The 20,121-nt window shown below is 54.3% G+C and overlaps 9 protein-coding genes across 9 annotated transcripts; 3 read left to right on the top strand and 6 right to left on the bottom strand.

Moving 5' to 3' along the window:
* Positions 1 to 585: 585 nt before the first annotated feature.
* DACRYDRAFT_117835 (NADP-binding protein) lies at positions 586 to 1,795 on the bottom strand (the record flags this gene model as incomplete). Its single annotated transcript, XM_040770467.1, has 4 exons — positions 586 to 1,020; positions 1,076 to 1,331; positions 1,379 to 1,641; positions 1,697 to 1,795. 4 exons carry the CDS (start codon positions 1,793 to 1,795, stop codon positions 586 to 588), a joined length of 1,053 nt encoding a protein of 350 aa, XP_040626536.1.
* A 559-nt stretch (positions 1,796 to 2,354) lies between these two features.
* DACRYDRAFT_117834 (D-lactaldehyde dehydrogenase) lies at positions 2,355 to 3,947 on the bottom strand (the record flags this gene model as incomplete). Its single annotated transcript, XM_040770466.1, has 6 exons — positions 2,355 to 2,529; positions 2,589 to 2,628; positions 2,694 to 3,135; positions 3,193 to 3,448; positions 3,517 to 3,764; positions 3,849 to 3,947. The coding sequence occupies 4 exons, from the start codon at positions 3,945 to 3,947 to the stop codon at positions 2,701 to 2,703; spliced, it is 1,038 nt and encodes a 345-aa protein (XP_040626535.1). The 3' UTR covers positions 2,355 to 2,529; positions 2,589 to 2,628; positions 2,694 to 2,700.
* Positions 3,948 to 4,301: 354 nt separating this feature from the next.
* On the bottom strand, positions 4,302 to 5,729 carry DACRYDRAFT_23705 (D-lactaldehyde dehydrogenase). The gene is made up of 4 exons (XM_040773352.1): positions 5,468 to 5,729; positions 5,155 to 5,402; positions 4,845 to 5,100; positions 4,302 to 4,784 (listed from the first exon to the last, which is right to left on the bottom strand). Exons 1-4 carry the CDS (start codon positions 5,564 to 5,566, stop codon positions 4,344 to 4,346), a joined length of 1,044 nt encoding a protein of 347 aa, XP_040626534.1. The 5' UTR covers positions 5,567 to 5,729; the 3' UTR covers positions 4,302 to 4,343.
* Positions 5,730 to 5,898: 169 nt separating this feature from the next.
* DACRYDRAFT_17291 (uncharacterized protein) lies at positions 5,899 to 7,387 on the top strand (the record flags this gene model as incomplete). Its single annotated transcript, XM_040771273.1, has 2 exons — positions 5,899 to 6,016; positions 6,063 to 7,387. The coding sequence occupies 2 exons, from the start codon at positions 5,899 to 5,901 to the stop codon at positions 7,385 to 7,387; spliced, it is 1,443 nt and encodes a 480-aa protein (XP_040626533.1).
* A 1,816-nt stretch (positions 7,388 to 9,203) lies between these two features.
* On the top strand, positions 9,204 to 10,554 carry DACRYDRAFT_37114 (uncharacterized protein; the record flags this gene model as incomplete). The annotated part of the gene is made up of 6 exons (XM_040774424.1): positions 9,204 to 9,329; positions 9,386 to 9,487; positions 9,538 to 9,882; positions 9,933 to 10,185; positions 10,235 to 10,425; positions 10,486 to 10,554. Coding segments are annotated over 6 exons (1,086 nt in total), but the record flags the coding sequence as incomplete, so codon positions are not given.
* Positions 10,555 to 11,719: 1,165 nt separating this feature from the next.
* Positions 11,720 to 12,950, bottom strand: DACRYDRAFT_117832 (uncharacterized protein; the record flags this gene model as incomplete). Its single annotated transcript, XM_040770465.1, has 2 exons — positions 11,720 to 12,242; positions 12,291 to 12,950. The coding sequence occupies one exon, from the start codon at positions 12,948 to 12,950 to the stop codon at positions 12,315 to 12,317; it is 636 nt and encodes a 211-aa protein (XP_040626531.1). The 3' UTR covers positions 11,720 to 12,242; positions 12,291 to 12,314.
* Positions 12,951 to 14,784: 1,834 nt separating this feature from the next.
* On the bottom strand, positions 14,785 to 16,860 carry DACRYDRAFT_17288 (uncharacterized protein; the record flags this gene model as incomplete). Its single annotated transcript, XM_040771272.1, has 9 exons — positions 14,785 to 14,944; positions 15,003 to 15,246; positions 15,276 to 15,603; positions 15,651 to 15,848; positions 15,903 to 16,072; positions 16,123 to 16,330; positions 16,384 to 16,651; positions 16,701 to 16,748; positions 16,802 to 16,860. 9 exons carry the CDS (start codon positions 16,858 to 16,860, stop codon positions 14,785 to 14,787), a joined length of 1,683 nt encoding a protein of 560 aa, XP_040626530.1.
* A 414-nt stretch (positions 16,861 to 17,274) lies between these two features.
* DACRYDRAFT_101265 (alpha/beta-hydrolase) lies at positions 17,275 to 18,236 on the top strand (the record flags this gene model as incomplete). The annotated part of the gene is made up of 2 exons (XM_040767541.1): positions 17,275 to 17,802; positions 17,874 to 18,236. 2 exons carry the CDS (start codon positions 17,275 to 17,277, stop codon positions 18,234 to 18,236), a joined length of 891 nt encoding a protein of 296 aa, XP_040626529.1.
* Positions 18,237 to 18,807: 571 nt separating this feature from the next.
* Positions 18,808 to 19,959, bottom strand: DACRYDRAFT_17286 (uncharacterized protein; the record flags this gene model as incomplete). Its single annotated transcript, XM_040771271.1, has 4 exons — positions 18,808 to 18,894; positions 18,945 to 18,991; positions 19,126 to 19,213; positions 19,849 to 19,959. 4 exons carry the CDS (start codon positions 19,957 to 19,959, stop codon positions 18,808 to 18,810), a joined length of 333 nt encoding a protein of 110 aa, XP_040626528.1.
* Between the last annotated feature and the right edge of the window lie 162 nt (positions 19,960 to 20,121).

Genomic DNA, 20,121 nt, shown 5'->3' with positions numbered 1-20,121 from the left:
CAGCAGGTCACCTGACCATCCAATCCTTCCAGCAGGTTCCAGCACATGCCAAGGTATACCAGCTACTTCCATGTCATAAAGGCTTAAGTCATGTCTCTTGACCAACCAATGAGCTGGTGCCCTGACAGCACAATGGTCTCTAAGGCCCAAAAATAACTGTGGGAATATCAGCCTGACACACCCCACCTCTGGTGGGGTTGTTCAACAGGACACAGGACATGGGGCATGGGACATGGGACATGGGACACAGGACATGGGACATGGGACATGGGACACAGGACATGGGAGATGGGAGATGGGAGATGGGAGATGGACACAGGACACAGGACACAGGACACAGGACACAGGACACAGGACACAGGACATGGGACATGGGACACAGGATACAGGATACAGGACAGGACATGGGACACAGGACATGAGACATGAGACACAGGACACAGGACATGGGACATGGGACACAGGACCTGGGACATGGGACATATCATGATGGAATATGGGAACTATAAGACCCTTGCACCTAGAACGATGAGCGAAGCGAGACGGGCTCCCCTAGTCTCCATCCAAGACAATCGGGAGCCCGTCTCAGAAGAATCCAAGTGCCTTCAAGCTCAGCAAAGTGTCTCGAACGCACTCGCCCATAAGGTGGAACTTGATTCCTAGTTCTCTTTTTGCTTTTTCGTTGCTCGTAACCATGTACACCGTGTTCCTGTCGCTGCCTGGTGTCCCCTTTGGAAGCTGGTCGACGTCGAGCCCGTCGATATGACCGAACGCTTGGACAGAGTCGTACATCATTTGCCAACTGAACGGCCCGCCACCAGCGATGAACCGATTGCCTCCGGCCTTTTGCTGCAGGAGCGCTTGGGTGTGTATTTCGGCGACATCGCGTACATCCGCCCAGTTGCCTGCCTGGCGTCCGGCATCTTCGCCCCTCTTAGCGCCTTCGGGCGTGAAGGCAACGCGGAGTTGGGCGATCGACGTGTTCAAGCGCTCAACCGATGCACACTCGTGGATGATAGTCTGTGCAGCATGATCCCATTAGCGCATCAAATCGGGCAATGGAGTAAGGACATACCCTGTAAATCATTAGAGGGCACACGGTCACCAGATCCCAAGTCGGCTTCTGACCGTCTACAAACTCCCACGCAGCTCGTTCGGCAGAGACTTTACTGAGGCGATACTTCTCCATCCCCGGCGCGTTGATCCCCTCCCGTGCGACGATGTCGGCGCTCAAGGTATTCCAGTCCGTTTCTGTGAAGACGTGTCCTGGCTCGGAGGGTACGGTGATGGATGCGATCGACGAAGTGATGATGACACGTTTGACACTCGGACTACGGAAATCACGACAATAAATAACCAGATCATCTTCAACTGCAACATGATAGTCACGCAGTTGAACGTCTGTATGCTTTCCAGTACGCCCTTCGTGCCCTGGACGGCGGGGCGCACGAGATCCTCGGGGTCTACAACGTTGACCTGGAAAGGCGATGCCATATGGAGGACCGCGTCGACTCCCTTGACCGCCTCATCGAACGCATTGGGCGGGCGGATATCGGGAACGATCGTGTAACTGAAGTTGGAGTTCTTGTATAAGTTTACGAGGTACTCGCCCTTCTCTTTAGAGCGGACTGTACCACGGACCTGCACTTGCCGAGTCAGATTACTGTCATCGAACGAGCAGGTACAACAGACACACCTTGAACTCCTTCTCTAGGAGTGTCTGGCATGCATGGGCTGCCAAGAATCCAGATGCACCAGTGACAAGAACAAGGGCGGGCGGCTGGACAGCGACCATCTTCAGGCACTAGCCTCACTTAAATTCGAAAGAAGGTCGAGGCGGGCGGGATTGCTTTGTGGACATCATCCTCGCATTGTCGGACGATGGTATTTATATATATGCAGCCGTGCACGCCTTGTCCATTTGGGGCATGGTCACTTGTGTCGACCCTCTTGACATAGCTTGGTCAGCTTCATAAGCAGGTCATGTTGCAAGCACCGGGCAAAACACACTAACTGGAGATAGGATCTCTGATTCTTGGACTACGCCGGATAACTCGCCATCTACAGCAGTTGCCTGATGTACATTGAGCGGGATAACAGCACCGGGCTGGGAAGGAGAAAACACCTAGGCGCTTGGGAAAAGAGGTGGCAGTGCGAACATATGAGGACCGTGAGGACAGGACTTGTCCGAAGTTTAAGCGCTCATCGACGCACTCTGCCCAGCCATGCAGCCTTTTATAATCACCTTATACTTTTGGACTCAATCTGCACGCTTTAGTTCACGTCGTCCTATTATCTAGGAGACAAGCACCTAATCGTCTACAAGTGGGCCCACTTTTCGATACACCGGAGGGTCGGGGACGTCGGCCTGTCCTGTCTGGTTTATGATCCTCTCCTCACCGCCTGGTGTCTGCAAAGTGAGGACATCCCAGCCTCCTGGCCTCTATGTTTCCGGTGCAGGCTGTACCGGAAGACTGGCAGGCGCGGCCCTGATTGAGGCGACGAAAGCCCATGCTTGAGTTGACGAAGGTGCGCTGACACCCACCTACTCTGGCTGGAATGGACCTGCCAAATATGACGTCGCTCAGGTCTAGATCCTGCGTCTTCAAGGGAGACTGTGAAATCTTGGCAAGCATCTTTAGCATCTTTATCCTTCCTCATTCTAACAATTTATCCGATCTTCTACCCTCAAGCGTACTCTCAATGAAATCCATACTCCCTCAAGCTCAACAACGTATCCTTCATCGACTCTCCCATGGATCTAAACCTAACTCCCAGCTCCTCCTCCGCCTTCTTACTAGAATACACATCATACACCGTCTCCCTATCCGAGCCCGGTGTTCCCCTAGGCACTTTCTCCATATCCAAGCCCTCGACCTTCCCAAGCGCATGGACACTGTCGTACAGCATCTGCCAGCTATAGGGCCCAGCAGCGCTGATGTACCTCTGTCCACCAGCACGGTCCTGTGCGAGAGCCTCGACATGCACGAGCGCGACGTCTCGCACGTCTACCCACGTACCGGCCTGCTTCCCCGCTTCGGTCCCTGTCTTTGCTCCTTCCGCGGTGAACCCGTCTCGCAGCGCAGCAGTTGAGGTATTCAAGTTCTCCACCGCGCTAACACCGTGAATCAACGGCTATAACCCTGTCAGCCCAGCCCAGCCCAGTCCAGTCCGGCAGTCAAGCCCACGCACCCCAAAGATCATCGGCGGGCAGATGGTCACCAAGTCCCAACTCGGTTTTTCCGTCTGCACGAATTCCCACGCAACCTTCTCGGCAAACACCTTGCTCGTCCGGTACTTGTCTATCCCGGGCGCGTTCACCCCTTCCCGAGCGACGACATCCGGGCTGTGGGTGTTCCATGTCGATTCGGTGAAGACTGTGCCGGGGGTGCAGGGCATACGGATAGAGGCGATAGAGGAAGTGATGACGATCCTCTTGATACTCGGGCTAGGCATCTGTCAGCCCTTGCACTCACCCCAACCCAGCCTAACCCAACCCAAGCAAAGGAGACTGACTTGATCTTCTGCACACTCTCCAGCACCCCCCTAGTCCCCTCCACCGCAGGTCCAATAACCTCCTCCGGCTCAACAGCCCTACTATGAAAAGGCGAAGCAGTATGCAAGACAGCGTCTACGCCTTTTACGGCTTGGTCGAACGCTGTGGGGGCTTGGATGTCGGGGACGAGGATGTAGCTGAAGTTGGGGGAAGAGAAGAGGGAGAGGAGGTAGTGGGCTTTTTCTTCTGTGCGGACGGTGCCTCGGACCTGGGCGAACGAGCGAGCGAGCGAGTGAGCAAGTGAGCAAACGGAGTGAGCAACTTAGCCAGGGAGGGGGAAGCGAAGACACACCTTATACCCCCTCTCGAGTAACACCTGACAAACATGAGCAGCCAAGAACCCAGATGCGCCCGTGACGAGCACCAGAGCGGGAGGGAGGACGCCGGGCATGTCTGTCTGTCTCTGTCTTTATACCTAGCCTAGAAGGAGGAGGAGGAGGAGGAGGAGGAGGAGGAGTAGGAGTAGGAATGGGAGTACTTTGGGTGCAGGGGACTGGGCCAGGGAGGGGAGGGACGGAGGGACGGAGGGACGGAGGAACCCCTTGTCTCATATACCTTTGCCTAGAAGGTATGTATGTATGTGTGTATCGGCGCCGTTCCTCATGGCCGGATTAAACCCATTCGACGGGGCGGGAGCGGGCCGACATACTCCGGCTCAAACAATGCGAGAGTATTAACCCCGCGAACAGCCCACGAGTATTACTTCAGTCAATCGAATGCATTACATTTATTCCCCCCCTGCTACTTAATTCTCTCATCCCCTATAAGAGACGCACTAGTACTCTACTCAATGAAACCCATACCCCTTAAGACTAACAAGCGTATCCCTCACACACTCCCCCAGAGGTCTAAAGCTCACCCCCAGTTCCCGCTGGGCCTTCTCACTCGAAAACACGTTATACTTCGTCTCCCTATCACTACCCGGAGTGCCCTTATTCAGTGCTTCCAGATCCAGCCCCCCCCCATCAGGAACGTTAACAGACTGTGCGGAATCGTACACCATCTGCCAGGAAAACGGTCCCCCGGAGGCGATGTACCTCTGCCCGCCTGCTTTCTCCTGCGCCAGCGCCTCGAGGTGTACTTGCGCGACGTCCCGCACGTCTACCCAGGATCCAGCTGAGGAGCCCGCGGCGGCGCCGGTCTTGGCCCCGCTGGGAGTGAAGGCAGAGTGCAGGGCGGCGATGGAGGTGTTGATCGATTCTACCCTATTGACTTGATGTATGATCGGCTGCTCGTGGGGAAAAGATCAGCGGGGTGCACTCTCAGGAAGGCACTGGCAGGGACGCACTCCGAAGACCATAGGCGGGCAAACAGTGACCAAATCCCACCCCGGGTTTTCCTTCTGTACGAACTCCCACGCCGCGCGCTCGGCAAGCACCTTGCTCGCTCTGTACTTTTCCATGTTGGGCGCGTTTATGCCTTCGCGCGCCACGCACCCCGGGGAATAGGTGTTCCAGTCTTGTTCGGTGAACGTTGTCCCTGGCTTGCAGGGGACTAGGATGGAGGCTACGGAGGAGGTGATCACTATGCGCTTTATTGCTGGGCTGGCACAAGCGTCAGCTTGTGCGATGCGGAATAGAACGGAATGGAGGGCGCACTTGAACTTCTGCACACTCTCCAATAAGCCTTTCGTCCCCTGTACCGCCGGACCGATAAGTTCCTGGGGATCAACAGCTCTGCCATGAAACGGGGAGGCGGTATGCTGGACTGCGTCTACGCCTTGGACGGCTTGGTCGAACGCTCCTGCTGCTTCGATGTCGGGTACGATGAGGTATGTGAAGTTTGGAGAGGAGAGGAGGGAGTGGAGGTATTGACCTTTTTCTTCTGAGCGGACTGTGCCTCTGACCTGGGCGAGCGAACGAAGTGAGCGAGTGAGAGAGTTGGGCAGAGAGGGGAAAGGAGGTAGCGCACCTTATACCCCTTCTCTAGGAGGAGCTTACACAGGTGAGCAGCGATAAACCCACTTGCCCCAGTGACGAGAACAATCGATGGAGGGAGGACAGCGACCATGATGTATAGGAGGGAAGTAGTGTTGGGTGGAGGGGAGAGGGAGTGAAGGGGTATTTATGTGCTGGCTGCGGTTGTACGGGTGTGTCCGATTGTCACGAGGGAGATACCAGTGGACTGGAGGTTGATCCCCTTGTGTGTTCTCACCAGTGGGTCATAGGATATGACGGGGGCCGATAAGGGACATCTTATTCCCAACATGAATGTGGCTATGCAGAATCCACTTCTATTCAGGGCACGCGTCTAAACACCACGCGTCACTCTTCGCTTCATCGATCCATTAGTCTCATCTACCATCCTATCCATCTACTTCTATATCCACATACCTCCCCGACATGGACATGGACATGGATATGGACGTCGACACAGACGACATCCCCCAAGAACAAGATCGCATAGTATGGCAATCATCCCAATCCGCCACAAAGGACCTCCTCTCCTCATATTATCTGGGTACGCTGCCCCCAATTCGCCCCTTCTGGAAGCTGACGAAGAACAGATTATAGCGCACCTATGAGCGGGGTTTTTATCCCACCAGCTCAACTCCCAGAGGGGTTTATGCCCAAACCTCTAGAGAGGAAACGTCCCCGCAGACCACCTCACTCCCACACGCACACACACACGCATTCCCACCCTCAACCCCATTCCCGCCCCTCTACGCGTCGCACAAGCCCAACCACAGGCGCAAGCACATCCTCCGCCCCCCAAAAGACACCCAATCCCTTACCCGGAGCCACGCCTGCATCCGCATTCATATCCGGGGGCACACCCCTAACCACTTCAGCTTCAAGCACTCAAGACCCTTTACTATTGTTGGCGAGGGTGATGCAGGATCATGAGCGGCGGGCGGCTGCTCGGGGTTCGCAGTCCCAGTTGCGCTCTCAGCCTCGGGGGGAGGGGAGGGGGAAAGGTTCCGTCCAGGCGAGTGATAGGGAGCGGGAGAGGGAGAAGGGGGAGAAGGAGAAGGACAGGGACAGGGGGATGGTCCTCGCAGATCGGACAAACGTCTCCCCTCGACGACGCCCTAGTACCCGATCTAGAGGGAGAGAGGGTGAGAAACCCCTGATGGCGGGGTCTGCTCCAGATCTTGGAAGCCTGTGCAAGACAGCGAGACTCGTTGGGCTTCCTCTGGCCGCTTCGACCCAGCCCCATCCCCAGGCGCAGCGTACAGCTCAGTCGGAGGACACTCTGCTCTCCATACCTTCCCTTTCCCAGGCTTGGGCCTCCCAGGCACACTCGCACAACACTACTCTAGTAGGGCTGGGCCACAACGCCCCATCAAACCCCGTCCCCCTTCCCGGCGGCCAACCTCCCCTCCCCTCAAGAACCTCAAACGCAAACGCACCGGCCCGCACCCCTCGCCCACCCCGCCGGTCCGCTATTTCCCCCCTGAACCAGGGAAAAAAGCACAAGATCCCATCCTTTCGTCCTCCAGCGGTTGTGGCTCTGGGCGTGCAAGGGTCTGCACTACCTGCCGCTGGCCAGGCAGCTCTCGGACCTGGGGGGCCTGGGGGACAGGCATCGGCGGGGTTAGGGGGGTTGGGGCTGGGGCTGGGGTTACAAACTCCTGTTAGGGGCGTGGCGGGTTGTACGAGAAGTGCGAGCCGGCGCGCTGCTTTGGCGCAAGAGCAGAGCGCCCAGAGCGCTCGAAGTACGCGCAGTACCCGGAGTACTCGAAGTACGACTGGTACGACAAGTATGAGCGCAAACACGAGCGGGAATGGGACTGGGTGTGCCGCTGGGAGAGCGGATACGAGTGATGACTCGTTTGGGTTTGTATTGGATTCGGAGCTGGAGGAGGTGATGAGGCTGTATGACGCTTGACCCATGTCGGTTGGCCTGCTTTGACCGCTTACCATGGCTTGCTTAGCGCACATGAGCTGAAGGGGGAGAGTGCACTCGGACTGGGGTAGGGCGAGCAGGGTCTCGATAATCTTCTTTTGGGTATTACATTTACGTCCGATCGATCTCAGACTGTTCATTCTGCTGTACTGTACCAGGGGAGAAAACAACCAGCTGAGACCGATGACCGGGTTTGGCAACATTCGGTGCTCGAGCTCATACCTCTGATGCTGTAAGCTGTGAAACTGTTATATCGCAGACCGTCCTTGCATCATCCCGGGCCAGTAACTGCAGGTAGGAGCCTCATCCCCCGCAGTCTGGCGATCCGGTGACTCGTCCTCCCCCGTGCAGGATATGCATATATAGTGTGTGCCAATCCCTTTGGGAAGGGAATCGTCTCCACCGGAGCGCTATCCAAGTGCCTCATCCATAAAACCTATTCCCAGTTTCCTATAAGTCCTATAAGCAGGAACGCGCTCTTCCCCTAAATGTTGCACTCGAACCTCCAGGGAACGGTCATGATCCACCCGGCACCCGGTACCGTGCTGGCCAGATGCCGAATCTCATAGCTCGCAGTTGGCTTGCGAGAAGTTCACTAGCGTCACGTCACGCTGCCAAGAGTCGTACAAGCTGAGCAAAGTGTTTCAGAGGACATGTACAGTGCGAAACTTGTTCGTTCTGAACTAGAGTTTTGTGGCTGATTGGTACTGGCTCTCCGTGTGCTGTGCGTCTTGCTATTCCTGGCTTTCCCTTTCTCGCTGGATATTCCTAGCAGCCACAGTATGAAGCTTATGAAATCTCCCAGGCCGCTCACGTTCGACAATCCTCACCAAACGCTCATCAACCCCCATCAACTCTCTACGAATTTCGTATGCCATGCGGAGGACTATACGCCGAATAAGCGCCCGTGTTGACTTTGGACGAATTCTTGATTATCTGAATACCCGGGATCAAGCCCGAGGCTTCTGGCCGTGATCGGAGGATGACTAAGATACGCCCCCATTACGCCCAAATTCGGTTTATACGATGGTGCAGCATGACGACGACGTTACTGTAAGGGAGAGGTTGAGTACTACCGAGGGAGCGCACTAGTCGTTGCTAATCTGTTTCATCGTCAAGCATCTATTTCAAGCACTTCCAACGCACAGCCTGCTCACCCACAGCGCTCAAGCAGAACAAGACATTGTGCGATATCTTCGATTCTGACAATCTCTGTACCGCCCTGACTGACTGTTTACAATCACGTGTGGCTCGGCTCTTTAATCTCTCGTCGAATAGAAGATTTTATGGATGAAAAGAAGGTCATCCTTCTTTTGGCTTACAGCGGCTGGATGTAGGGCTTAGCCAACAATGCACCGCCTATCTGCCGCAGAGGATTCAGTGATCCTTTCCATCAAGTTTTCGGAGTCACCCATCACCGCTTGGGATGCAGGGCTGCAACGTCCTCTTTGGAAAAGCCTCATGTGCCATACTGCCATTCTAGTTGCTGTCCCTCAAGTCCTAAGGCTCATGAGACTCTGCTTCCACAAGCCACTGCATGACGTGTGAAGCGTGATTTTCGGAGCTATTAGCCGACCTCTGGATTCCCTGTTGTCAAGTAATCCGATGGGGCATCTTCGTTTTTCAGCATGCCGCCTGGACAGATAAATCCCAGCCCTCAGCCTGCTGCTTCTCCCCAGTGTGCGATCGAGAACACCTCCTGTGATCGTCCAGCAAGTTCAGAATGCCGCCCATCCCTCAACGGCAAACAACCTACGGTTCTATAGATGGCGTGCCATACGTCGAGCCCCCTGCTCATCCTCGTCGGCTGATCGTCTGTTTTGACGGCACGGCCAACCTGTTCGACGATGCGAACACGAACATCGTCCACTTGGTTTCCTATCTGAAGAAAGACGATCTGCAAGAGCAGCAAGTCTACTATCAGGTGAGGAACAGTTTCTCCCTCGGGCTCCAGGCTCCAGAATTTGACGCCCATCAAAGACAGGCGTCGGGACTTACATCCCTCCTGGAATTTTCATGCGTTTCATGGTAAACTTCCTCAAAAAAATGGATGAAGGGTTTGCGTGGGACATTTCAAACCACGTAAGTGCACGTCATGGGCGTGTCTTTCTGGCTCATACGACTTTGTGTAGATCATGGGCGGGTATAAATTCCTGATGAACAACTGGACACCCGGGAGCAAGATCTCCATCTTCGGCTTTTCTCGCGGCGCTTACACGGCTCGTGCCCTAGCTGGTATGCTCAAAAAAGTGGGGCTTCTTTCGCGTGGGAATGATGAACAGATCCCCTTTGCGTACAATATGTACACCGACACGAGTGCTACCGGGTGGACACAGAGTCGAGGTTTTAAGCGTGCGTTTTCCCACGAAGTGCATGTAGATTTCCTCGGTGTTTGGGACACTGTCGCTTCAGTTGGCGTATTCACTGTCAGGGATCTGCCCCTCAGCTCGTCGGACCGTCATATCCGGGTGTTCCGAGTCAGTGGTAACCGTTCACTTTTGAAAGCGTCGTCTGATTCACAACCTAGCACGCTATCTCACTCGACGAGCGGCGTTGCAAGTTCAAGGAGAATCTTTGGCAGGCGCCGTTCATTCCTCCCGGGACATCACAAACGCTGCACGAAGGGGAAACAGAGTCAGCATCGCTCTCTGATCACCACAAATACGTCCCGGTGCCGACCGACATAAGCATGGAGGAGGAAGAGGGCAGCATCGATTTCTCTCTGGAACAGCGCGCGCCAACGGACGTTCTAGAGGTCTGGTTCTCGGGTGGACACGGCGGTACGCACGGCGCTGTCTCCCTTCCCCGGACTTGACTGATCTTTCGCAGATGTTGGCGGAGGTTGTGCCCAGAATACGGAGCGTTTCAGTGCCAATAGGATCCCACTTACATGGATGATCCGCGAGATCGTGCTTGCCAACACCGGCATAGTGTTTGACGAAGCTGCCCTGGCGGCAGATGGGATCATCCTTCCGTCTCCCAACCCCCAGAGGGTCCTTGCCAGGGATACAGCAGGACATGTCCAGCAAGCCCTTGCACCCGAGAACCATCTTTCCAACCTCAACAAACGGTATGCCGAGGATACGGTTGCACTCATTTCGGACCAGCTCAAGCTCGTCCGGTCTTGGTGGATCATTGAGATCCTTCCTTTCACCTACCGAATAGCGACAAAGCAAGGCGGACCAAAACACTGGAGACTTTCTCCTTGGTGGGTTGCTTTCTGAGGCGTCGAAGTTCGTCAGCTGACATCTCGTATGTAGGCCGAATAATGGCGCACCCCGGTTTACACCGGATGGGAGGATGAAAGTGCACGTCTCGGTGCGGGAAAGGATTCAGCGCACGAGATATGTTCCGAATATTGTATGGGAGTTGGAGCCTGAGTGGGTGGATTGAGCGCTCGGTGTCTGACGACAGATGCGTTGAGGCTTCACGCGAGTGATTGGTTTGATTTTCTGTAATTGTAACGACCTTGATTGATGGATCTGATAATGATTTTGAATAATACGACCACTTCATGATATTGGATATTGGATGACTGAGCCACGTCATCACCCACTCCAATCTCGCAACTCACTCACATAGGCGTCGTTCCCTTCGGTTTCCTAACCCTCAGTTCAACCGAGACATCCCCGATGATCTCCCAACGCAACTCGAGTCAAAGCGAGACATCCTGTCTAATTAGTGTTAAGATATGGCTAGTGCATTTTATGCCGACGCGTTCCGAGCACGGTCGCCTCGCGAGCCTTGCTGTGATATTTCTACTAACACTGGGATGAAAGCCCCATGTCTTTCGGTATCACGACGAGCAGCTCAAAATCTACCATTAATGATCTGGATATCCCCGGGAACGCGCTTCGGTTATCCTCATGAGAACCCCGAGGTGCCGGGATCGGCAGACCGGCATTTCCCGGACCCTTGCCTTGATATCGGTGGATATGGGAGACGAGCAGGCACTTGTGTAAGGATAATTGACGAGAGGTGGGGTATATGCGCATATGGTACTACATGTAGTACGAGCGCGAATTCGGAGATCGGCAAAGGGCACGGGAATACTCTCTCCCAAACTCGGCACTTTATGATCTTGACAGCTCTGATCTGGTCGACTTATTTTCTGTGGCCTGAGCAAAACGAACGTCTCAGGATGAACTTTTAACCCGCAAACTATGTTGGCTTGGCAAGCAAAGGGGCGTGCATCCCCTTGTTCCTGCTTGGGGGAATGCACCGCATGGCATTGCACAGCATGCATCGGCATTTTTGACCGTCAAGGTCTTTCTACATGATATATGTACAGGATGGGTGGCACAGTTTTTGGTGGATTGTCACAGATTGGAGATGGTTGGTGGTGGAGTTGGAGTTTGGATGGTGGGAAACGGAGGAGATAGATAGATAAAAGACGGGAGGAAGAGGGCAACGAGGTAGCTGTCCGTACAGCTCAGGAGCCCAATTGGTCAAGAGGAATATGGGAAATGGAACAGAGTGGAATATGTGGACGTGGAAGTGAACTGCCTAATGGAGTCTTGACCAATAGACAGATCAGGGGACGGTCCAGCGGATAGATAAAACAGCCGAGGGGAAAATGAGAAAGGAGGGAGAGATTACAACAACCCAATCCTGGGCCGGCCCAAAATGAAAAAGTCAACAAACAGATTGTCCCAGAGAGAGAGGTGAGAGAGTGGGAAAGGTGAGGTGGGGGAGGTGTATGCGCTCTGCCAATTGAGTCGCGGGCCGATGTATGCGGGTGAAGGTCGATGTATGCGCGCAAGTTGATAGCATATATGCGTGTCTTTATGCCTGGCTTAGTAGGTCGTTGCAATAGGGGCGATAACGTATCGTTTCACTAGCTCAGGGTGAGTACGAGCGAGTGAGGTAACGATGTACGACATACGCCGTCATTTTTACTCGTCGCAGTCTAAAGGGGCTCTGTCTGCCTCTCCCTCCTCGGCCTGCCAAATATCCTGTGCCTGCCCAAACCAGGCATCAAGATATCCAGCAAGCTGCGTCTCTTCTTCTTCCCTCCAAAGGGAGGGGGCAGCTCATCCGGTACCGGGTGCTTGTCCCACCCCGGTACGACGGAGGAGAGGGATGCGCTTGGGTCCGGGCTTGGGAAGGGGTAGGAGGGGGGAAGGAGGTAGGCGTCAGAGTACGAGGGAAGGGGGCGAGGGGGTGCGAACATCGGCGTGGAGCTGGATGATGCTGTTGCTGATAAGAGGGAAGAGGATTCGGGGGACGATGATGCGGAGGTGGAAGCTGATGCCGTGAGGGGGAGGTTCAAGAGCGACTCCCACGGTCCATAGGTCGTCTCTAGTCGCTCTAAGGCCTGCCTCAAGTTCCTCCTCGAAGGCCGGCGGAACCTGTCGTTGTACCGAGGCGGCGGGGTGTCGAGGGGTACGAACTCGTTGAATGCGGCTGCTTGGTCGGCGGTGTGGGAAGGAGTGACGGATACGGGGATGATGATGATTGGGGAGAAGAGGGAAGGGCGGGTTTGGTATGGTGGGAAGGATGCGGTGGGTGGGGAGGGGGATACGGAGTTGGAGGGGAGGGACATGGTCGGTCGGTGGTGTTGGGGTTGGTTGGTGGGGAGCAGGTTTATGAGAGTTCAGGGGGATGATGGAGCCAAGTCGAATGTCCAGTGCAAGTGAAGAAGAAAAGGAAAAGGGAAAAGGGACACTAGAGGAAAGAAAGGGAAAGAGGAAGATGGAGGTGTAAAGGAGGGATAAGGGGTGTATGGCCCATGGCCCACAGCCCAAAGGGCAGTACTGCGCCAAACGCATTAAGATAGCGTCGCCCCCTAGGACCCTGACTTCCGGCCCGCGTGGCTCAGAGCCTAACGCCAGCTCCATCCTATTTCCGTGAGACGCCTCGGCAGAGTGGAGCAATAAACTTCCGAGTGATTCCTCCACTCTTTTATCACGACCACCAATAATTACAATTACAATTACAATAGATATTATCAATATTACATTAACCCCCTTCTTTTTACATGGGAACGTGATAGCCTTCTCATTGAACATCACAGACCCTTGACGCCCAGGGGCAGTACCCGTACCTGAAGCATTAACACTCCGTTGTTAACTTCCGGCATGAACGGCCGGCGCGGCACACTGGATGGGGAATCCGACCGGTAAGATATCTCATGTTGACCAGTGCTTGTTGGTATTGTGGCATTGGTATGGGGACGACTTCTTATGCCGTCGGCCCCGCTCTGAGTAATTTCCTCCAATGCCCCCTCTGCGGAGACAAAGTTCCTACAATGCCCCTCCGGAGGCAATTGCCCTAAATGCCCTCTTCGTGCTGCGTATTCGGGCGTCATCTTTGTGGCAGTGACAGGAAACTCATAAATGAGGGAGTTTAGGGGTCTTCCAGTAATATTTACATATGGTGTTATCAAGAAATTAGATAATATACTCCTAAATAGAGGTGTTATTTGAGAATTATAATAACAGCAATGTATCAAAATGACTGAGATAAATTTTGCTTTTTCATTATGCAATCTTTTCCGTACTATAACACCCAATACTTGTGGGACCCCTGAACTACTCAACTATGAGTTTCTTTCTCACTGCCACAATGACGACGCGCAAATACGCAGCACATGTGAAGAGAAGAGGGGCATTTAGGACAATTGCCTCCGGAGGGGCATTGTAGGAACCTTGTCTCCGCAGAGGGGGCATCGGAGGAAATTACTCGCCCCGCCCTCCCAGCATTTGCAGTGGTGTCGCTGCACTCCACCGTGAACCACGGGGACCGGGGGACCGATTGGCTCTCACGCGCACGGACCACCCGACTCCCAGTCCCGTCTCTTACGTCCTCCTGACTCTCTTTCCTCGTCATTACCTTGTCGTCGTACTCCATCAGCGTCATCTTCCTCGATTTCATCACCTTCATTCTCTTACCCCAAGTGCCAAACAACACTCAACGACGAACACCCCCACACCCTCTCTCCCATTCGCTCACAATCGCAATCGCAATCGCGATTGATCCCAGGGCCCGGCAGTTGCCGTCCGGGGGCCGTTAGGGACCTCCCCACCTTGGGTAAGCCAGCAGGTGTTTCCCGGAGCTGGGAGGCCGTTATGCCGACATGAGGATATGCCGGGCGTTGATGTTGCTGTACGTGATTGACAGCGATCCTGAGGGTGTGGGCGCGTGGGCTGCAGGGCCGCACGCCAGCCAGGAGACCTCTCCATTGATCACGTGTCGGCCTGGTGGAGCAAGTGGGGGATGACTCCTTCCCATCCCTTGGTACACAAAGGCGATTCCAGCTTGGGTAAGGACATGGAAGACAGCAGCCGTGCGCTAGTCGTGTGCACTGCTGTAAAAATCGTCATTCGTTTCTATTCGCTACATGATCTCACTCCCAACCCCACTCCCACAAGCACAGGCTAGAACGGCAGCGTCCCCGTCGTGCTCCTGATCAGGTCAACGATGCACGTGCCCTCGATAGGCACATACTGCCGCGTGAGGAACTTGATCGCTTCCTGTGCAACGAGCCCTCCTGTGAGCGCAGCGGTCGTCGGGATATCCGAGCCTTGTGCTCTAGCGCTGGGAAATCGTTATATTGTTAGATAGTTCTAGGGTGAGTGCCAAGGATGGAGCGTACATCTCGCCCAAGGCAGTGGTGACCGTCTCCGGGAGCTCGCCGTTCCACCCTCCGTTCGCTAGGCGCTGGGTAGCATAGGTTGTCAGAAGTTGGTTGTCTGCTTCTGTAGGCTGGGGCTGGCGGGCATGCGCGCTGTAGAAGTCTGCCGAGCAGAGGAAGGCGAGGTATACCGCTGCCGGGGCGGGGAGCATGCCTGATTCGAGCTCGTTCTGGAGAGCAGTCACTGGCTTCTGGTCAGATGCCTCTTGTGTATAGAGTAGAGGGTTAACGGACCAATCTCAGAAGGCTCGACGGAACCCCATTTCTTGCCCTTGAACACCCGTACGCCAGCTGCATTCCTGATGAACTCCTTTACCTCCGCCCTGCCCAGTCCTAGACTCTCCCTCTCTTCCCAGGTCTCGTGCACTTCCTCTACGGCCCGTTTCAGACAGTCTTCGAATACGAGCATCTCACGGTCTGCTTGTGCGCGGAAGAGGTTTTGGAGCTCCACGTACGTGTCGGTCGTCGTGTGCATGTCGGGTAGGGTGGGGACAAGAGGGAGGTAGGAATGTTGTTGGACGAAATGAGAAAGCGCGAGAAGGAAGTAGAAGATCGAGGGCGACTGCGGACGTGTCAGGTAAAGCAGATATGATCGTTGAGAGGACTCACAGAGGAGGTAATGGTAGTCACAGACGGGTCGGATAACAGAGCGCGAGTCTCGCTAGGCACCACGGTGGGCGTCCACATCCTATACGCCTGTGCAACAGCTTCGTCAAAGTTCTCCTCATCACCTCGCCTCCGCATCTTCTCCAGGCTCTTCTTCAGCTCCTGCTTCTCAGCATAGCTTTTGGGCAGTTGGCCGTCGTGCTGTCATCGGGTCAATTAGATCCTTCAGATCCTAGCCAATACTTCAAAGCGTACCTTTTGCTTCCAGTTCTCTAACGCCTTTACTAGCAGCACAACCCATGGAACATGGCCAAAGTCGGTGCTGTCTAATGAGTCTAAGTCGATGGCGCGAGCGTATTCGAGCAGTGCAGGGAAGGCGTTGTCCAGTCGTAAGCTGGGCGGTGTCTCCGAGTGAGCATCAACAACTAGACATGCTCAGCATAACATGCAACACCACCGGACTGTCACAACCCACCTGTGTGCTCCCCGATCTGGGTTCCGATCATCGCGTAGAATCCAGCGGTTCGGACGATCATCAGTGGCACAGTGTCCCTTGGTGTTGAGGCGCCACTACGCAGCGCTTGAGCAAGTCGATCTTCTATTTCGGGACTGAGGTTAACAGCAATAATAAGAGTGAAAGACAGGAAGAATTCTGGCTCGTTTTCGAGGACGGCGTTAACGTCCTGAACAGAGAATGATCAGCGGTGACTCGAAAATGTACTAGATGGACGCGTACCCTAGTATCGGCCTTGCCCTTCACGCTATCATTCAGCTCTGCGAGATGGCTCACCGCCTCTTCCGCTCTACTCTTGCCAATCCCATTGACGTGCAGGAAGAAATTGTTCCCAGCATCCGCGTAGGTCACGGGGAGGTGGTCGAGGATCGTGAACTCGCCAATTCCGGGTAGCACCAGGTTCTTCAGAGTGGAAGTCGAGGTTGCTCCTCCAGAGATCACGAGAATACGCGCTGACTCCAGTGCGGCTTGACCAGAAGAAGCCCATAGTCTACGTAGTATGAGATATGGAGGCTACGGCTGACAAACACTTGACCCACCGTAGTTGACGGTCGTACCGCCGCGTCTTCTCATCTGGCCGTCCTTGTCTACACCACGTTGCTCAGATATAACCCCTCTTATACAGATATCAGATGCGTACGGTGATACAATGGTAACAGTGGCTTCTTCTATAGTCTTTGCTTCTGCTGTCTGTGCCATTGTGGACGGGGCTGGCAGGTTGTGTGGGCGCGACCCTGACTGGAAAGTGCCGCTGTCGCACGTAATGCGCGCGGAGGAATGTTAGTCACACACCTGTTATCATTCCCCTCACTCTTCACACTCAATCAAGTCAACAAGAACATCTGCTACTGATGTTTTTATATGTCTTCACCACGTAATGGACCTAGCTTTATCACCCTCATGGCAGGCTTGGAGGCTCGTCACTTGGCCCGTCTGCCAACAAAACTTCGGTCCTTCTCTCGGACCGTCTATTTCGGCGCATCCTTAATCAGATGTTTCGTATTTCAATTTGCGGGTTGATGACAATTTTTTGCTTCGATAATGGAACGGAGACTTCGACGTTCTCTAGACTCCCATCGTGCATCTGTCTAGCGTTATCCTACTCCTCTGACGATGTCCAACCAAGAACCCCCCTCCCTGTGGGACCGTGCATGCGTATATGTTCAAGTCAAGCTTCTTCGCTGGGCTATATGGTTTGGGAACCTGGGGAAGCCAACCACACCAGCACCATTTCCACCGTCTCGTCAGGCTTTCATTCGTTCGTCCGATGGCAAGCGGCGCATCAAGTTGCTCTTCTTCGATCCGCCCAATTCCAATCCCGGTCCGAAGCCAGTCTACATCAACTTTCACGGCTCTGGTTTCATCCAGCCTTCACTTGGCATAGATGGACGCATGCTCACATACATTGCGCGTGAAGTCGGCTGTATTGTCATCGACGGCGACTATCGCAAGGCACCGGAGCATCCGTTTCCCGCAGCATACGATGACGCCTATCGCATGGTCTCCTGGATGTTGGAGAATGCCGATCGCCTGTTCGACGTCGATCGGGTGGCTGTTGGTGGTGTGTCGGCTGGGGGAAGCCTCGCTCTAGCAGTGACGGCCAACATGCCACCGAACACGATTAAAGGCGTGTCAGTCATCGTACCAGCGACCGATTTCTCCATAACCTACGCGGAGCGCCGAGCTCCACCGGACATGCCACCAGAGCATAGGGGCGAACTCGACCGATCGGGCCCCATCCCTCTCGCCATTGGGAGATGATGCGCTCAGCCTACCTCGGCAAGTACATGAATACCAAGGATGCACGGCTCAGCCCGAAATTCGGAGACATCACGCGATTTCCTGGCGGACAAACCGTGTTCATCGCTTCCGCGGAATATGATTATCTGGATGCGGAAGCCCAAGAATTCAGGGATTTGTTAGTCAAGTCCGGGAAGGAACCTCTCTATATGCATGTGGAGGGCATGGGTCATGGCTATGTGATGACCGACAAGAGCGACACTGCGGCTGCGAAGAAGAGAGACGAGACCTTTGCTATGGCTGCAGAGGCTCTTAAACGAGCCTTTGGTTTGTAATTCGCTACTTCAAGAACGCCGGAAAGTATTGTGAAATAACAGCATACTTATTAGGGCACCGTTGTCACAAACATAGGTCGAGTGGTCAATATCACGAGCTTGGGCATGTGCTCCCCAAGGTTCTTGTCTTCTGTTCGTTCCCTTTGTGATTTCATCGCCACTGTTGTTATCGATGCACGACCATATGCACCACGACGCCTAAAGGTGTACCAGGCCCCCCTCCCTTGGCGCGATGAAGGGGCCCCAGTTTTGAGGAAACGCCAGAATTGTTCGTGTTTCTAACTATGATAGTCCTGACTCCGTCTCGTCAACATCAAACTGCCCATATACTAAGTGTCCTCTGAGCACAACGCCGCTCCACTCTATACCGCCGCGCTACCGCTAGTACCGGCGGCCCTTTGGCCCTGTCTCTCCCTCGGCTCTTCTATGCCTTTTTGGTCTCGGGAGCCTCGGTGTACGCCTGCGGGCGGCTTCTTTATTCAGACGCACTGTGGACGCGGTCACTCGGGCCGGATCGCATGGAAGACAAGTAGCGTACCATTGGTATTCGACCGTCGACTGGCCAGCAGTCTCAACAATCCCTGTCCGGGAGGCTGCGATTCGCCCCTTCGACGTCAGGTGGACATGCACCCATAATGCACGTCATTACTAGTCCGGCCTAAACCGTATAAGCGAGGCCGAGAATTTGTAACCCCTGACTACGCGTACCTCTGTTGAAAATGTTGGAGGTGTTGTAACTGGTAAACATCGAATGCCTGCGAGCAACGAAAGCAGAACAATCGAAAACAACATGATTGATGCCCTTGGAGTTGATTGGGAGGTGTTGTTTGTTTACCCTCTTCCTTGACCGTTTGACGCCCTGTTCACCTCTTTATACAGTCCGACATACGAGCAGGGTCACTAGTCCTTGTGATTTCAATGTTCTTCAGGGCGAACATTGCCTTGTCCGACATGGCCGGCCGGCGCCTGGCACGAGGCTAGACCAACGTTTTCTTCGCCCGAGGAGTGATCGCAGGCCGGCGAGTATCACAGTCAAGCAATATGAAATTTGGAGCCGAACGACGTCGCCCAGCATTATGGCTTGCAGAACGCAGTCTTTTCACATGATTTCACAGCAGTGATCCGACATCAGGTGGGAATGCAGGATGCTGACTCTGGATTGGTCTTTGTCCCACAGTTTTTCCGGCTGGGTCACAAGTTCCACCTAGAAGAATTTGCCCCACCTGGGCTATAAAGATAGGCACAAGAGCTGGACGAGTTCCGAGAGGGCATGTAAACATATGAGTTAATACATTTCTTTCTCCTGAATAGACTCCCATTAATCGAGCAAGGCGATGTACAGTAATTGAAGGTCGATATCGACCCGGCTTCGCGTGATGGCTGCTTTCAAATCTGCGCTCAATCGCTTGAGGTATGTTGTGGCCGAAAGCACCCACCTCGCACAGCAGACATAATGTGAGACAGTAACCTGCATGTCCTGGTGTCGCCAACGGTGCTTAGGGAGTCCCTTGGCTGTCTGGTGGACAAGCGCCGAAAACGCATGGACCTCGCACATCCTTTAAATGACAGCGTGTTGGTGAGCAGACTCAACTCGTCATTGAACTGCACTTACTAAAGCAGGTGCAGGGATGGGCATAGCAGCTGTGCCGGAGGAAAGCAGGAGGAGGAGGACAACTGCTAAGGCGATAAGTGCGATAGGTGTGCAAAGCGGGCGAGTCTCCATTGTGCCGAGGTTGCTTCGAAATGGATCGTAGCGTATGTCTTCATCTCGTGCTTTAAATATTCCACTGTTTGCTGGGCAGTCATCGGAAATTCAAAGGATGGTCCGTGCTAATAAACCCACGGCAAAGCACCGCTGCACCATATGTAAACGGACCTTGGCGGA

This window comes from Dacryopinax primogenitus (genome assembly GCF_000292625.1).
Source record: "Dacryopinax primogenitus strain DJM-731 SS1 chromosome Unknown DACRYscaffold_15, whole genome shotgun sequence".
NCBI lineage: Eukaryota > Fungi > Basidiomycota > Dacrymycetes > Dacrymycetales > Dacrymycetaceae > Dacryopinax > Dacryopinax primogenitus.
This window is presented reverse-complemented; position numbering and strand designations above follow the sequence as displayed.